This window comes from Mobula hypostoma, chromosome 2, assembly GCF_963921235.1.
Source record: "Mobula hypostoma chromosome 2, sMobHyp1.1, whole genome shotgun sequence".
In the NCBI taxonomy this organism is placed as follows: domain Eukaryota; kingdom Metazoa; phylum Chordata; class Chondrichthyes; order Myliobatiformes; family Myliobatidae; genus Mobula; species Mobula hypostoma.
In genome coordinates this window covers 27,093,897-27,112,802 of record NC_086098.1, presented here as the reverse complement: position 1 = coordinate 27,112,802, position 18,906 = coordinate 27,093,897, and the positions used below count along the sequence as shown (strand labels likewise).

The window sequence follows — 18,906 nt, the reverse complement described above, 5'->3', positions numbered from 1 at the left end:
GCTCAATGTGTTTTGCCACTGAAGACCAAGAAATAAATTCTACATAAATTTCAAAATATCATCTGATGGGCATTTCCTCTAATGTGTCAATTAGTGGGCCAAAAATTGCCGTGAAATGCCAGCACTTTGACACTGAATTGCTGATGTTTTTTCTCCCCATGGAAGCCTACATAGTGAATATGGAAATCTTGAATTTGCTGGGCGTTCTGCCTCCAGATTTTGTCTGGTGTCTTCTGACACTGGATTCACAGAATCCAGTGGTGGAGAAAACTTCTGTTGCATTTTTCTAACTCTTAACCTGGGAAAAATGCCCAATGTCAAACTAGATAAGAATGGCAGGTCCATTCAGTTCAATACTGTCGACAACTGGGAGGGAGGCATTGTGTGAAGTATTTTCCAATTTTTGAATTGAACTTAGTTGCATGGTTTTAATTGTTTAAAAGTGTCAGGTGTTTTAAGATTTTAATTCATATAAATAAAATAATTTAATTATAATTTTTAATAGTCCCTGGCATCTTTCCCCTTCCTTTCCAATCCTAATGAAGGGTCTCAGCTCGAAATGTCACCTGTTTATTCATTTCCATAGATGCTGCCTGACCTGCTGAATTCCTCCAGCATTTTGTGTGTGTGTGTTGTTAATAGTTTCTGTTTCTTTTTTAACATTTCTGAAATGATATTGAATAACGTGAGTCTCAAAGACTTTGACAAATTTGACAGCCAGCTAAGCCTTGGGACATGGAGTAATATATTCAGTTGTTTATGGGGTTGATCTTATTTTGGTAAAATTACATTGCTTAAAGCCATGGCATGATATAAAGCCTACCAATTTAGGATCAGGAGGCTGGTTCCAGCACATTCAGGAAATCTTATCTCACACATACAAGGTAGACATTAGCAAGCATAAGCAGGTGGTTGCTGGTAAAAAAAAATTTTGGTCATCATGATAAAATCACATTTATAAAAAGTACATTTCTACCAAATAATGTAAAATATAGATTTTAAGTAAACATTTATTTGTTTATCGAAGTATAGCAAGGAATAGGCCCTTCTGGCCTCCCAGCAATCCCCTGATTTCACCCTAGTCTAATAACAGAACAATTTACAATGACCAATCAACCTACTAACTGGTAGGTCTTTGAATTTGGGAGGAAAATGGAGTACCCAGAGGAAACCCACGCAGTCATGGGCAGAACATACAGGCAGCGGTGGGAATTGAATCCGGGTCGTCTGTACTGTAAAGCATTGTAGCACTATGCTACTATGCTGGAATTTAGAAGGGTGAGGGGGGGATCTCATTGAAACCTTTTGGATGTTGAAAGGCCTAGACAGAGTAGACATGGAAAGGATGTTTCTCATGGTGGGAGAGTCTAGGACAAGAGGGCACAGCTTCAGGATAGAGGGGCATCCATTCAAAACAGAGATGCGGAGAAATTTCTTTAGCCAAAGGGTGGTGAATTTGTGGAATTTGTTGCCGCCTGCAGATGTGGAGGCCAGGTCGTTGGTTCTTGATTGGACATGGCATCAAAGGTTACGGGGAGAAGGTCAGGAACTGGGGTTGAGGAGGAGAAAAAAAAAGGATCAGCCATGATGGCTAATTCTGGCCTAATTCATAATGGCCTAATTCTGCTCCTATGTCTTATGGTCTACTGTGCTGTCCTATAATATTTTTATCAATTATGTCAAAATAGAATCTAATAGAAAATTAAGACAAATATTTTCGGCATTATGAACAAGAATTAGCAATTGAAGAAGTTCATGTTGCTTGGGTCCTCATCTGCATTTACGTCTTCAGATAAATGATAACCGCTCTGCACTCTGTCTTTGCACCAATTAATTCCCAGTAGCCAAGTGTGCTAATAAGTTACGTAAATAGGATTAATATGTGAGATGGGGGAAAAGCTTCCAGTCATCATTTACCCCAGGAAAGATAAACGTTAATTATGCGGCTATGAAGTAGAACAGTGTGCCACAAGTAATTATGTCATCTTAAATTTCAAAAGTTACCTGGATTTGACTTTGGTGTCATCAAATTCGATGGCAACGTGACTGTTTTTGGATAAGCCAAAGTACTTGGCTTTTGCCAGCACAATAGGAGAAAGGTCAGCAGCACAGGATGTCTTTGGGAAAAAGATCAGAATTAAAAAAAATCAGACAAGAGAGACAGTTCTTCATTATAATATCAACAGAACATTAACATATTGTCAACAAGATGGAACAGTTGAGTATAGAAATTTGACCAGTCAATGTCACAAATTAACTCAGTAGATGAAACAAATATAAGCACTATATATCCCTTAAAGCAATAGGGAAACCACAATTTCCCAACTTTAATCATACACTGATCCTTTTATTTGTCAGAGAGAACTTACATGAAGCGTCATCATACTGAAAGGCTTCTTATAATTCCTTTTCTCTCCAAGTTTTGAGTAAAAAAGGCTAAATGATGCTAATATTGTAATTTGATTAGAATTAGTTCCAGTCTAATGTTAAAGGTGATCCCGATATAACGGCAAGCCCATGTTTGGAGGCTATCTGGAAAGAGTGTGGGTTAAGGCCAAGTGATAATGGTTAACTGAAACTCAGGAGGAGTTTCAAGGCAGGTGGGATGTAACTGGTTTAAAGGTAAATGTGTAAATAACAGGAGCAGGGAGGAGTTTATTTTGCTTTAAATAATCTGATGTTATGATCTAGAATGAACTTTCTGAAAGAGTTGTCAAAGCAGGATCAATAACTTTCGAAGAATCGGGATAAATAAGGTCAGGAAAATGGGATTAAATGATTAAATACTTCTGAAGCCTGGCATTGGCACTGTCAACTGTATCTTTTTAGAACTGGATCAATTTTTTAAAAAATCAATTTTCTGCTATATACTTAGTGTACTCTGAGTATAACTAACAAAAGGCTATTTTTCATTCCTTCAGAACACAATTTTGGTTCAATTAAATAAACATCAGACCTTTGCAACACACACAAAATGCTGGAGGAAAGCAGGTCAGACAGTACCTGTGGAAATGAATAAACTGTTGAAAACCGGGATCCTTCATCATGATTGGAAAAGAGGGGGAAGAAACCAGAACAAGAAGGTCGGGGGGGGGGGAGAGGAGAGTATAAGCTAGAAGGTGATAGGTGAAGCCAGGTGAGTGAGGGAGGAAGTAAGAAGTAGAGAGATGAGAGGTGGAAAAGGTGTAATTTGATTAGAATTAGTTCCAGTCTAGTGTTAAAGATGGTCCCGATGAAACAGTGAGCCCATGTTTGGAGGCTATCTGGAAAGAGTGCGGGTTGGAGAAGAAGGAAAGGAGAAAGGGAAGGAGGAGTGCCACTAGGGGAGGGTGATAGGCAGGTGAGGAGGAGGAGGAGGAGAGTTGAGAAGGGAGCTAAAGAAGGGAATGGAAGAAGAGGGAAGGCCCAAGGGGGAAAATAAGCAGAAGTTAGAGGAATCGATATGCATACCATCAGGTTGGAGGCTACCCAGATAGAACATAAGACGTTGCTCCTCCAAACTGAGTGGCCTCATCATGGCAGTAAAGGCCATGGACCGACATCAGAATGAGAACAGGGATTGGAATTAAAATGGTTGGAAATCCCGCTTATGGCGAATGGAGTGAAGGTACTTGACAAAGCAATCATTCAATCTACTTTGTCAGTGATTTTTGAGAGAAGGCTGCATCAGGATCACAAGATATAATACACAACCCCAACAGTTTCACAGCTGAAGTGTGACTTCACCTGGAAGGACTGTTTGGGGCCCTGAATTGAGGTGGAGCACTTTGGCCGCTTGCAGGGATAAGTGCTTGGAGGGAGATTAGTGGGGAGTGACAAATGGACAAGGGAATCATGGAGGGAACAATCCCTGTGGAAAGTAGAAGGGGAAGTAAAGATGTTGACAGTGAGATCACATTGAAGATGGCAGAAGATATGAAGAAGTTCTGAATGTAGAGGCTCATGGGGTTGTAGGTGAGGACAAGAGGAACTCTATCCCTGTTAAGGTGGTGGGAAGATGGGATGAAGGTAAATGGAGAAGATGCAGGTTAGGGCAGCATCAATGGTGGAGGAAGGGAAACCCCATTCTTTGAAGGAGGAGGATATCTCTGATGTTCAGGGGGGAAAAAAAGCCTTATCCTGGCAACAGCTGGAGTGGAGACAAAGGAACTGAGAAAAGGGAATGGCAATTTTACAGGAGACAGAATGGGGAAAATCTTCCAGCATTTTGTCTGTGTTGCTCTGGATTTTCAGCATTTGCAGAATCTCTTGTGCTTATTAATTCTATGCTGCAAGTCCTTTGTCAGTGATTTTTGAGTTTTAACATTGTTTGTTAAGGTAACAGCAAATTTATTTTAGAGCTCTGACTTTTAGTAGATAGGAAATTAAAAGTTATATGAGCATTTTCTACGGACCATGAAATCTGTTTACATAGTTATTACATGGCAGAAGATGAAGAAATGGAGCCACGACTAGCAAGTAATGGGTTTCCCATGAAACTAGAAAGTTTATTAGAAATAGATGCTAAGAATATGATTTTGTCAATCATCTGGGTATAAAAATACATCAAAAGCTGTTGATGATGCATACACCAGAAACCTTCTGTACAAAGTCAGCAATAAAATATTCCCTCTCCCTCTAGTGTTTATGTAGCTTCTCATTAAATACACCTACACCGTTTGTCTCGACTGCTCTGTGTGACAGTGCATCTCCAAACATAAGGATCCAGATTTTGCAGGAAAATGCTAACAGTACATAGTGAATATCTTCGAATGCTTCAAACTCAAATAAAAGCTTGCTTCTGATAAGTCTGTGCTCATTTCACAGCTCAGGCGACACAGGTTTAATCTAACCTCTGATACAGTCTAAGTGAAGTTTGTTTCTCGCCCAGTGTCAACATGGACTTCCCATAGGCGCTCGAGTTCCCACCACATCTCAACAATCTACCAGCAGATACAGTAGGTTGCTTGGTTCCTCCACTCTAGTGCAGATGGGTGGAAGGATCACCAGGTACAGTTGATGACCATGTGAGAGAGAATAGGTTAGAGGGAAACAAGTAGGGGAAGAGATTGCTTTAGGAGTAGCCAAGACTTGATGGATCTTAGGACGTCCTTCTGTGTCACAAGACAGATTTTGTACTTGATTTTCAGATCTTTTAGTGCACTGTTGAAAGTGTTGCTGAGAATTTATTAAATTATGGGATTATCCTTGAAGAGAGTGAAACAGTCGCATGAGAAACCCATTACTTGTCAATTTCCTTGTCAGACCCATACCATCCAGATTTCATTGTTTATGGAGAAAAATCCTGGTGCTCCATAGCTAAGCTGCACAGTGGGAGTACTTCATACAGCCTGCAATAGCTCAGACTGCAACTCTCCTGCAGTTTTTATGAAGGACAGACAATAAGCTTACATCTCACATATGAATGCTAAACCAACAAGTGAACTTCCTTTGATTTGTAAATCAGTATGATTTTTATGAAGGCACCACGCACACTATGCTCGTTTGATGAAAATAAACTTACAGGAGATGGTGTAGGAATTCTTATGTCTGGGATGGGTCTTGGAGAGATTTCAGCTGGGGTTCCAGTTGGTGCTTCAGTCTCATCTTCTTTCACAACTGGTTTTGAAGGTTTTAGAATTGGGCACCTCCCAATGTCTGCATTCTCAAAAGATACCGGCTGAGCAAAATCTAAAGGCCTAAGGGACATAAAGAACAAGAGTAGAAGAACAGTTATGTGATTAATGTATAGAGACCACAAGAAAAGAACAGCTATATACAACAGTTTTCTAATTGCAGAACTTATCTCAACTCTGCCATAATTGAGTGCAATTGTTAACAAGCACAGTAGAGTTTTATGAAGTGATCTAAAACAAATTTGTTCAGCAAAAATAAAATAGACGTATGTTATGAAATTTTTACACTAGTTTAGGGAAAAAAGAAAAACAAATCCTTTATAAATTGTTTTTGGGGATCAAGAAACAGAATGGATTAGATTAGATAGGCAATAATATGCAAAAGAAAGAAATTGCATTGGTGTAATACGGGTGGCACTTCTGTAGCAATGGAATTTATGGAAGACAATCAGAAAGGCAAAGAAGAAAACTCTGCTCCAAATCTGCTTGTTTTATATGCACTAATTCTGCTATTAGTCTTCAGGATTTTATTAAATTAGCCGGATTTACATTTCTCAGTTGCTGTGGTGGGATTTGAACTCGTGTCCCTAAGTTACCACTCCAGGCTTTTCGATCACAAGCTCATATGAGACCCATCAATACAGTAACAGAATTCAAATTGAAAATAAACAGTTTAAAACAGATTGCATTAGCACACATTAGGAAACGTGCTCATCATTCTGCACAAAAGAATGAGCTTGAGTTCATTAAGTTGGGGATTTTAATATAAAGTAATTCATCAGTTCAACATTTTCAGACATGGACCTGTGGTTTTCCTTCCATCCCTACAACTGCCATCTACTTATTGAGAAACTGAGTTAGATCCTGCCTTTGTTACCCAAAGACATGTCTATTTCCAATCCACTCTTCACTGTCCTCCTCCTTTCCATTTCTGTAAACTTGAAGCATTCTGTTTTCACTTCAGATTTATAAAATTTGCAGTGTTCTCCTTCTCTTGTGTATCATACCCTACAGATCCAGCAACTTTTTATTTCTCTCTCATCTGTTTTCATCCATCTTCTACTTACAGACAGATCATCTCAGATTGTCCTCACTGTGTTGACATGCCAATCTTTGTCCCCTTAGAGCACATTTAATTTATCACTGTTTCAGTTTCAGATTTAGAAAAAGCTATTGACCTGAAATGTGAATCTGCTTCTCTCTCCATTGATGATCTTTAGAGTATCTCCAATACTCAATGGTTTTATTTCAGCTTTCCAAAGGCAGCAGATCTTTGCTTTTCCAGGTTACGCTGAAAGTATATAAATTACTGGATGGGCCATGACTGGAGCAGGGTCCCAACTCTGGTTTCAACTTTGAAGACTGTTAAGAGCTTGGGGAGCTGCAGAGAAGTTACATCACAATACTTCCAGAGATTTACGGCTACTTTCCATAGGTCAAATATGTTTAACAGGAAATCTGAAGAGGTGCACAAGGTAATTGTGGATTTAGATAGGATAAATTGAGAAAAATCTCTATTACTGAATGGTTCAAGAACCAAGGGAAACAAATTTAAAGTGAGAGGCAATATACAGGGAGGACATGAGAAAGTAACTTTTTTTTGTAGGGAGAGGGACTATGATTTTTTTTTTCTTATTGAGGTACAGCACAGAATAGGCTCTTACTTCTCTTGAATTCCTGCCACCCAGCAACCCCCGATTTAACTTTAGCCTAATTATGGGACAATTTACAATGACCAATTAACTTACCAACTGGTACCTCTTTGGACTGTGGAAGGAAACTGGAGCACATGGAGGAAACCTGTGTGATCACAGGGGAACGTACAAACTGCTAACAGGCAGTGGGGGGAATTATACCCATGTCATTAGAACTATAAAGTGTTGTGCAAACCACTACCATACCACCCCGTGATCTGGAATTCAGTCAGAAATGCTGGTAGTAGAAATTTCAATTGGATATTTTACAAGTGAATTGCATTGGCCCTGAAAGAACATAATGGCAGTTTTATGCCAAAAGGTGGGAACATGACTGATGGCTTTGCTTTAGAGTCCAGAGAAACATGAACTAGATGGACGAATGCTCTGTTTCTGTGTTGTAGATTCCTATATAATGTACAGAGTCACAAAATCCATGGTTGGATCTATTTTTCTATCCTGCTTTTTTTTTGTAACTTCTATAAATCATCAAGGGATGTTTTACAGGCATCATATAGATACTGGTGTTATTGTTATGTTTCTATAATATGCATTTCATATAGGCCTGGTTGACAGAACATAGTGCTACTTTTTGTCTTTTATCTAAAAGTCACTTTTCCTGACAATCAATCAAGCTTTACTCACACTGAGTTAACGACCAAGTTCCAAATGCAACCTTCAAAATGGACGATATTCCTTAAATGACTAGCTTGGAATGAGAGGGGAACGCCTCCTACAAACAGCCGCTTAATGCTCAGAGGTTGGTCATTAGGTAGCCGCTGTCTTTGAGGTTCTTCTTCATCCACCTGCACTGTGAGCAAGCTGAGTGCAAAAGGAATATCGCGTTAGGTGCACGTTTATGACAGGGCTTTCCAGCAATAAAAATAAAAATCCACAATTGAGTTAGTATTAACATTCAATTATTTGAAGAATATAAGTCCAGTGGACAGTCAGGAACGCTTTCCTAGGGAAGAAGTGGCTAATAAAAGGGGCATAATTTTAAGGTAACACACACAAAATGCTGAAAGAACTCAGCAAGTCAGGCAGCGTCTATGGAGATGAATAAACAGTCGATGTTTCAGGTTGAGACCCTTCTTTGAGACTGGGAAGGAAGGGGGACAACCCCAGAATAAAAAGATGGGGGAAGGGGAAGGAGGATAGGTGAAGCTAGGAGGGTTGGAAAGGCAAAGGGCTGGAGAGGATGGAATCTGATAGGAAAGGAGAAAGAGAAAGGGGGGGGAACCTGGGGGGGGTGATAGGCAGGTAAGAAGAGGTAATAGGCCAGAGTGGGGAATCGAAGAGGGAAGGGGGTGGGAAAATACTTTTTTCACTGGAAGGAGAAGTAAATATTCATGCCATCAGGTTGGAGGCTACGCAGACAGAACATAAGATGTTGTTCCTCCATCCTGAGGGAGGCCTCATCTTGGTGCAAGAGAAGGCCACGGACTGACATGTTGGAATGGGAATGGGAATGGGAATGGGAATGGGAATGGGAATGAGAATGGGAATGAGAATTAGAATTTAAAGGTTTGACCACCAGAAAGTACTGCTTCTGGTGGGTGGAGTGGAGGTGCTCAACGAAGCAGTGTCCAAATGTACAACGGGTCTCACCAATGCAGAGGAACCCAATTCAGGAGGACTGGATACAAAAGATGACCCCAGCAAATTCACAGGTAAAGTGTTGCCTCACTTGCAAGGATTGTTTGGGGCCCTGAATGGAGGTAAGGGAGGAGGTGAACAAGCTTTGTAGCACTTAGGCCACTTGCCAGGACAAGTGCCAGAAGGGAGATTAGTGGGGAGTGGCAAATGGACAAAGGAATCATGGAGGGAGTGGTCTTTGTGGAAAGTGGTGGTGGGGGGCGCGGGGGGTTGAGCTATGTTTAGTAGTAGGATCCTTTTGGAGATGGCAGTAGAGGCGGAGGATGATGTGATGGATATGGAGGTTCACGGGATGGTAGCTAAAGGTGACTGAAGGAAAGTATAGTAGGAGTGTTAGAGGTAAGTTCTTTACACAGGGATAAGTGGGTGCATGAAATACCTTACCATGCGTGGGGGTTGAGGAAGATACATTAGAGGTATTTAAGAAACTCTTAGATAGGCATGTGGATTTCAGAAAAACAGAGGGCTCTGTAGGCAGTGTTGTGTCTGTGCACAACTATGTATCTTTCAAATAAAGGCACGCACCAGGGAGGTGGCTTTCACTGGGGCATTCACACAGAGAGGGAGAGAGGGGGGAGAGGGGGGGAGAGGGGGGAGGGGAGAGGGAGGGGAGGGGGGACGTGGGGGAGGGGGGAGAGGGGGAGAGGGAGAGAGGAGAGGGAGGGGAGGGGGGACGGGGAGGGGGAGAGGGGGAGAGGGGAGAGGGGGAGAGGGGAGGGGGAAAACAAACAATGAGCATGCGTAGATCAGTACGTAGTGCTCAGGAGACGGGTCATTGCTCTAAAAGAAATAGATTCATACATTACACTTTGGTACATATACAGTTTTATGTTGCATTAACCTAAAGGGGGAACATTCAATTTCCTTTCATAAACCCATATTCCAAATAAACATGATTTCACAATAACAGTCTAGAACAAACTTCACAGTTCTAAAGGTTCAGTCTTTTGGGTGGCACTCTGTTTCTTTCAGGATAGCACCTCTGGACTTGTTAAGTGACATCAGGTTTGACAGGTGTCTTGTTAATGATAACGTTCTCATCACACCTTTAGTCATGTGGAGTGGCATCAGGTTTGGCAGGTGTCTTGTCTAAGGCAATGTTCTTGGTTTCCAGTGTTACATTGCTGTCAGTGACATCATCACTGAGAGGTAAATCCAGACTGTAATGTGCCTTGTTGGATGCAATCGACTCAGGTGTGTTCTTCAGTTGAGCATCCAATATCTGGTCCACATGATATCTCTATATCTGGTCTCCAACATTCACTGTATACATCAGTGGTCCAGTTCTTGTAGCTATCTCACCACGTGTCCACTTGTCTTCTCAGTAATCACACGCGAGGACTTCCTGTCCAATCTCAAAGCTCCTTGCTGCTTCACTTGGCAACTGGCTGAACTGTTTATCCTGCACTTCCCTCTGTAGATCTGGTTTCAGGAGGTCTACACGATATCTCTGATTCCTGTTCATGAACAGCATTGCAGGTGTTTGATTTGTCGTTGCATGAAGAGTTCTGATGCGCTAAAAGGAAGTTTCCACCTTCACCCGTAGAGAAATGTACTTCTTGAACATTGCTTTACTGGACTTCTTGAAAGTTTGAATAAACCTTTAAGCAAACTCATTCATTGCTGGGTGGTGAGAAGCTGACTTGAAATGTCTGATGCCATTTTTCTTCATGAACAGTTGGAATTCTTCTGATGTGTGTTGTGGTCCATTAACACTCACAATTTGTTCTGGTCAGCCATTTCTGGTGAAGATAGTCCTCAGAATGGAGACAGTCTTTGCTGAGATGGTTGACTTCACTGGTATAACCTCCGGCCACTTCGAATGAGCATCCACAGCAATCAGGAACATGGAGATCATGAATAGCCCAGCAAATTCAGTATGTACTCTTTGCCATGGTGAAGACAGCTACTCCCATGGGTGTAACAGTGCCTGTGGAGGTGCATTTTGAACCTTTTATCACCCTGAACAGCTTCTGGCCAAGTCTTCGATCTGTTTATTTATTCCTTTCTCAAACACCTTCTCATTAGCATTAAGCAGCTGTGACTGTCTCTGGTTAGTGCTACCATTTAGGCTGCCATTCCTTGTTGGTGTCACACTGAGAGCTTAGATTGAGTTCCAGTCTAGTTGGATTTTTCTCAACCATTCACATCCGTAAAGTACTGGCCCTCCACTTTTCAATACATAAAGTTCTAACAAAGCTGACCCTGTATCCAACTCCATTTTCAGTTTTACATTGGACACATCTATCGTGATCCAAATGATATTGTGATCTGCTTCAGTTATACTATGCAGTTCTAGGCACGACACTTCATCTTTGTCAGACTCTATGTTGTCTGATTCTGTTTCACATTCAGCAACTTTATGCATTTGCTTAGTTTTGTGTTTTCGAGACTTTTCACGTGGTTGTGCTTTTTGTCTGCCTTGCACATTCTCACTATGTGACCTTGTCTGTGACACTTTCTGCAGACTTTTTCCTTGAACCAACAGTCATTTGCATCATGGGAGGGTTTTCCACATCAATAACATCTTTGGCTTTCTGCACTATTCAGGGACATTTGTGCATTTCACATTCTAATCTCCTTTTCTACAGTTCTGCTGCATCCTTTGCTGCAGTCTCTAATGATATTGCAACGGCCAATGTCCAGAATAAAGTTAGGGCTCTTCTGGATAATAGCCTCTTTTGAATGCTTTGACTATGCATGCCACGTACAAGCCTGTTCATTGATGCATCAGAAAGTCCATCTCTAAAGTCACAGTACTGGGAAAGTTTGCGCAGTTCTGCAATGTCTTCAGAAATGCTTTCATCTTTTGACTGGTTCCTTTGTAAAATCAAAATCTCTCAACTATTACCAGCAGTTTAGGGCTCAAGTGATTTTGTAAAATTGTAACAATTAAAATTGAGCATCTTGCTTGCTGGCTTTGCAGGTGTTACTAAGTTGTGTAAGAGACGGTACATTATTGGGCCCATTAAGTGAAGAAGTTCAGGGGCTTTCTTTTGCTTCTCCACGTTGTTTGCATTATAGTACAGTTCCACTCTCTTGATATATACCTCCCAGCCTTCATTAGCACTATCAAATTCATCAACTTTCCCGACTGAAGCCACTACCACATTATTTTCACTTTAAGTTCAGCGTCTGATGAGACGCACTAGTGTAATGTCGCAGTTAGCTGGGATATATATATATAAGGTAGTGTTCATCATGTTCATGGGTTCAATGTCCATTCAGAAATCAAATGGCAGAGGGGAAGAAGCTGTTCTTGAATCACTGAGTGTGTGCCTTCAGGCTCCTGTACCTCCTCTCTGATGGTAGCATGAGAACAGCCGGAGGTCCTTAATGATGGATGGTGACTTTTTGATGCTTCACACCTTGGAGATTTCATGGATACTATGAAGGCTAGTGCCCAAGCTGGAGCTGACTTAAGTTTACAACTCTCTACAGTTACTTTGATTCTGTGCCGTAGCTCCCCCACACTGGACAGTGATGCAGCCAGTTAGAATGCTCCCCACAGTACATCTGTAGAAATTTGCTAGTGTCTTTGCTAACACACCAAGTCTCCTCAAACTGGAATAAAACTGGGGAATTGCTATAGAATAAGAGAAATGTAGCAGTGATCGGGATATGATCCATTATATACAGTAACCAATTGGAAGAGCACTGGGAACACATTTTAGACAACATGGAAACACTAGGAGCATGCAGTGACCTCCACTAATAGATGGTTTAGGGTTAAAGGAAAGGTAGATTCTGATTTATGTAGCACGTTTCACAAAAGTACAATGCTTTCATGTGCTTCATGGGCTTAAGTTTTTTTTTCTCTGAAGTGCAGTCACTGTTGATGGAAATATTAGCAGCATTTGGTGAGAGGTTGTTTCTGTTCCTATTTTTGGGTCCACAACTCCGGTGTAGAATGCCTGTGAAGGATGCAGCTATCTATCCATTTTATCCAAATAACAGTGATTGCAATTCTTTCATTTCAAGCACTGCTGTGATATATGTGATATATGACTATTAAACTGTGAGTTCAATGTATCTGGCCTATTCAATATTACTGACAGGACTACAAGGATAAAATCAGTCAAAGTTATTGTCAAATAATTTATGTACTGCCATACCCCTTAGATCTATGTAGTCTAACACTATGTTCCTTTCCATCACTGAACACTCCTGTTTCTGGCTTGACAGTAACACGCCGATGTTCACGAGCTCCAGTGGCAAGATGCACTTCCAAGCGCCCTCTGTTCAGGAAAACTTTATAATAAACCTGTAATTATAAAGCACAGAGTTTGAACACAGACTTGCAGCACAGCCAGCGTGAACAAAATTCAAACTAAACTTGATTTAGCATAGCAGCTGCATCACAGCCTGGTTCGGAAATTGCACCATCTCGGATCGCAAGATCCTGCAGCGGATAGTGAGGTCAGCTGAGAAGATCATCGGGGTCACTCTTCCCGCCATCACAGACATTTACACCACACGCTGCATCCGTAAAGCAAACAGCATTATGAAGGACCCCACGCACCCCTCATACAAACTCTTCTCCCTCCTGTTATCTGGATAAAGGCACCGAAGCATTCGGGCTCTCACGACCAGACTTTGTAGCAGTTTCTTCTCCCAAGCCATCAGACTCCTCAATACCCAGAGCCTAGCTTAACACCAACCTACTATACCCTCTACTGTGCCTACTGTCTTGTTTGTTATTTATTATTATTTATTGTAGGGCCTGCACTGTTTTGTGCACTTTATGCAGTCCTAGATGGGTCTGTAGTCCAGTGTAGTTTTTGTGTTTTTTCTTATGTAGTTCAGTGCAGTTTTTGTATTGTTTCATGTAGCACCATGGTCCTGGAAAACGTTGTCTCATTTTTACTATGTTCTGTACCAGCAGTTATGGTTGAAATGACAATAAAAAGTGACTTGACTTGAACATAGAAAACCTACAGCACAATACAGGCCCTTCAGCCCACAAAGCTGAGCCGAACATGTATTTACCATAGAAATTACCTAGGGTTACACACAGCCCTCTATTTTTCTGATTTGGTGAAATATCTCCTGTTAACAATAATAGATATCTTTGATACTATTTTAAGATCTATTAAACATAAAGCAACAAGGTTATTTTGAAATTGTATTCAATAAACTAGAAAATAGGGAAAGCTTCTTCAATGTGTTGCATTTTGAAGTTCTATTATCTTCACTGGCTGAACACGTAATGATTTCAGGGATGATTTAGTATCAACAAAAACATCTTACAGATGATTAAATGTTGCAACAAACAAGAGAAAAATGTTTGCAAGACCTGTCCTGTTTGGCGGCGTTTTCTCCCAAACTGAGCTGAAGCCTTTCCGCTTCCATAAAGTATCATTCCAGTCTCATTTTTAGTGCTGAAAGACAGCGATATTTCGGTGCCAACATTCAGTGAGTGTGGCTGAAGCTCGACAAATCCAGGCTTATGGAAGCTCACAGTGTAGACGTTCTGTCCAAAAAGAGAGGACAACTGAAAATCACACACAGTTCCGGGCCATCACAGAGCTACAAACCAAGTACTTGAAAACAAACAAAATAACACAGAAATACAATATTGCACATTTTACGTCACTAACCTCTAACGTGCAGCCTTTTGTCAAGCCCAGGTAATCTGTGCCACTTAATAAATTGTATGGCGACTGTGAGATCTCTATATCTCTGAGACACCCACTATATTTCTTCAGATTGACTTCAGGCCTGTAATAGGTAACAACATTTTGTTACTACAGTTCTTTCCCCCAGTGCTTATAGACATTATAGATATTAATAAAGTCATTGAAGGGATAAAGTAGCAACATATGGTAACGGGAAACAATTCTAAAATTTCAACAAATACTTCTTGTCAATGTAGCATCATTTGGCTCTTTAGGTCAGGCCAAAGTAATTTATAGTCATTAATGAAGTGTTGTAACAAAGGAAATGAGGTAGCCAATTTGTCCAGAGTAGGCTCCCACAACTAGCAAAGTGATACCATCTAGATCAGGGATTCTTAACCTGGGATCTGTGGATAGATTCCAAAGAGTCCATGAACATGGATGGGAAAAAATTTACATCTTCATTTTCACTAACCTCCTACTGAAACATAGCGTTTCCTTCAAATATTTATTTATTTATTTTACTTATTTATTGAGATACAGCACAGAAGAGGCCCTGCCACTTAGCAATCCACAGATTTAATGCTAGCCTAATCATGGGACAATTTACAGTGACCAATTAACCTACCAACCGGAACTTCCTTGGACGGCGGGAGGAAACCAGAGCACCTGGAGGAAACCTACGTGGTCAGGGGGAGAACTTACAAACTTCTTACAGGTAGCTGCTAGACTATGAATGTAGGCAACATACCACAGTAGTAGTATTTGCAGTACCTGTCACTTTGCCACCAATAGAAACCACAGATACTTTCATATCAAATTATTGTAACCATTAAAACAAAAACAATCAAAATCGATTGGATGGCCAGCGTGACATTCATGACCACCCCACAGTTTAACGTTCTTATTCAAGTTAAGCTATAATATCCTTCACACTGATATGTCTTGAAAGAATAAAATTTAATTTTAACTTGCCTGTATTTTAAATGTATAGTCTTGTTATTTAATGCATTAATAAAGAAGCATATATATTACTATACCACAAATGTGTTTTTAAAAAATATTTTGATCACAGTATTTAAATGTAATTGGTTTCTTTTGTAATCTTAGGTATTTTATTATATATATTTAAATATATTATTCTGAGAAGGGTTCAGTGGACTGCAAAAGGGGTCCATGGTATAAAAAGTTTAAGAACCACTGATCTAGATAATCAGCTTTAATATCAATTTGTAGAAAGTGTTGGTTAGGATAATAGCTACACCACTTCTGGAGTAGTTTTGAGTGATAAAAATACATCTAGAGATGGATGTTTAACTTCTCATCCAAAAGTTTATCATTCTATATCGTGTGGAACTGTCTGGATGGTGCTAGTGGGTTACTCAGAAGAAAGGGCCAGGCATTGTTTCTACCTCTTTTTTTTGTGTGCCTGGAGCAGCAAGAGTGCTATATCAGAGGCACTTGTCTTGGTTCTGTGCTTTTCAGATTGACGCCCTAAATGTCTCTGTCTCTTCTCTATCAGCATTTAGATTTAGGATTAGAGGTACAGCACGTACCTCTAAAGCCTTTAACGTGATCTGGTTACGGTCCCTTCTGGTCCAATTAGCCTGCACCACCTAATCACACCCATGTGACAATTAACCTAGTAATCCATATGTCCTTGGAATGTGGGAGGAAACCGGAGCAACTGGAAGAAACCCACAAGATCATGGAAATTCCTTACAGACAGCGGCATTAATGAACCCATGTTGCTGGCGCTTGAATAGATTACATTAACCGCTACACTACCATGCCGCCTCCAGTTTTGCATAATACAGGGCATTATGCAAAATTCTGTTCTTTGACAAGCCTTTACACATTTTACCATGTAAAGTACATCCCATAAATGCAGGCTCTTGTTCTATCTCCAGGCTCTATAAGGAAACTCTACAAGTCTCTGTGACCAATGAATAGAGCAATCAGCACTCCGAACGGCATTACTGGCTCTGTGGTTTGTCTGAGACTCAGAAAATCTTCCATGCCGTTAAGCAGGAGTTCAGCGTGACAGTCCAATTCAGGTATTCCACGTGACATCAGAAGTTCTTATTGAGCCCTATGCTGTCACGGATGCTGCAGTTTACACCTACATCAGATCTTCACTCTGGCACATAGTTCACAAAGTAAAGGCAGGAGTCATACACACGCTAGATAAATATCCATAATACATTCTTATCAGATTGATTTTTAGCAACAGAACTTCCCAGCTGAGTAGCAGCACGCTGTTTAAATACACCGTCATCACTGTTTTGCACAAGCATTCTGCGCATCGCAACATTTGATGTACACGGTTTGCCAAAGCAATACAGCAGGAAGCAGTTTGATTGGCAAGCAGCCGTAAAGCCTGCAGCTATGGCATAAAGGGCATGAAGTACAGCTTCACAGTTTGGATAGATGTACAGAGGAGTAAACTGCAAAGAATTTCAGTGACGTAAATGTCAACATTAACATATGTACTTTAAAAAATATCATGCATTGAAACACAGTTTACCTGGCCTTCATGCTGGATAAAATAAATACAAAAGGAAAATAAAATGATGATGTTAATATACTATATTGATCATACTTATAAAATTACAATAGCCTGACTCAATTATAGCACCTTGGGAAACAAGGATGATTTTTGTTCTTAGTGTAAAAGTAATCTTCATTCTTCTTCATCAGTATGTTTTTTTTATCATCCTTCTTAACCCAGCTTCATATCATCAACACCTCTCTTGATACCTCCATTATCTCTATGTTAACTATTAGCCAGTGTAGGGTGATCAGGTATTTCCTCCAATTAAATAATGGGATGACTGACACCATCTTTTTAGATCCACTTCACACACTTCATTCCCTTGTCACTGACTCCACCTATCAACCTGCAGTTCTCAGAAGCTGGTCCAAATCTTGGTGTCCTGTGTTCATCTTTGAAGTTCTAAGAGGCCAAACTCTCAACAATACCTCAAGGCTTTGAAATTTCCAGTAGATTCCTGCCTAATTTACTAGCCTATTCCTCATAAACCTAAAGTAATCCAAAAACTTTAGGCCCGACTCCCATTAAGTCCTATTCATTCATCATCAGTGTTCTTATTGGCTGATGCAGGCTCTCAGGTAAGCATCAACTGTTTTAAAATCTTCATTCTCATTTTGAAAATTCTCCAATGTCTCACCTCCTCCTGCCCAATAATACTCTGCAATATCTCCACTTCAACTCTCCACCTGAAACGTCGACTGTACTTTTTTCCATAGATGCTGTCTGGCCTGCTGAGTTCCTCCAGCATTTTATGTGTGTTGCTCCACTTCAATTCTGTCTGCATGCTAAGGCAAGTGCTCTATTGTTTGTGGTTAGATTTTCGGCTGCCAAGAACCTACATTCCGGAACTCTCTCCCTAATCCTAGCTGTTTTATCCTTCTCTTTTTCCATGAAACCACTACTTTAAGTCTAATTCACTGACCAACAATTTGTTCATTTGCCCTCTTGTTATCTGGCATTCATTGTTTGTTTCAGCATGTTCCTCTGAAGCATCTTGGAACATTTTAGCTGCACTGAAGTCACCATACAAATGTTCCTACATGGATTATCCTAGTTCACAGTCTGCTCTGCCATTCAGTAAGATCACAGTTTACCTTTAATGTCTATAATTTTTCTCCATTCTGTAAATAACTAAAGATCTACCAGTTACACATTCCGCTATACAATGCGTCTACCTGGATTACCATCATACACAGAATTATTCATAATTAAACTAATGAAAATAATTTCTAATTCAGTTAATATCCTTTGAGCTTACTTTGTACTCTGAATTTACTTTTAAAATTAAGAGTTTTCACAGAGAAACTGATGACAAAATCCGCCCCTAACATACTGCATAAACAAAGGCAAAATTACCATTGTTTCAAAGATTCATTATAGGTGTCCCAGGCACAACAGAGCACAAAACTAAATCTTTTATACAAAGTGATAGTATCAGGGTATTTATATCCTTGATAAACTTTTTATCTCTGTAGCACCTTATCATACGCTCATAAACAGGCACTACCACTGCTCTGTACACAGAATTCCACAGATCTTGTCAGTGTAATTTCTCCATAGAGTTGAAAGTTGCAGACATAACTCTGGGAGTTCATTTTGGCAAAACTCTTCGGAGACTTACTCTCTGGAGGAAGCTTACGTGCTATTGCCACTTACAAAGTTTGCATATGGAAAAAGCCAAATGCTGTCAATGCTGAAAAATTGGCAATAAATGCAAAAAAAAAATTATGGAAAATTCCAGGCAGAGACATGGGATCTGTGACTGG

General features: G+C 40.3%; 1 protein-coding gene across 3 annotated transcripts in view; it reads right to left on the bottom strand.

Annotated features, from left to right (window-relative positions):
• The window catches only part of lama2 (laminin, alpha 2), a 398,231-nt gene that overhangs the window by 16,758 nt on the left and 362,567 nt on the right, over window positions 1-18,906 (bottom strand). For all 3 annotated transcript variants that reach the window (XM_063034544.1, XM_063034525.1, XM_063034534.1), the window contains exons 52-57: window positions 14,569-14,689; window positions 14,265-14,441; window positions 13,084-13,232; window positions 7,955-8,131; window positions 5,504-5,678; window positions 2,005-2,117 (exon numbers count right to left, since the gene is read on the bottom strand). In XM_063034544.1, the coding sequence (XP_062890614.1) occupies window positions 2,005-2,117; window positions 5,504-5,678; window positions 7,955-8,131; window positions 13,084-13,232; window positions 14,265-14,441; window positions 14,569-14,689 (912 nt within the window). The remainder of the gene's footprint in view (window positions 1-2,004; window positions 2,118-5,503; window positions 5,679-7,954; window positions 8,132-13,083; window positions 13,233-14,264; window positions 14,442-14,568; window positions 14,690-18,906) is intronic.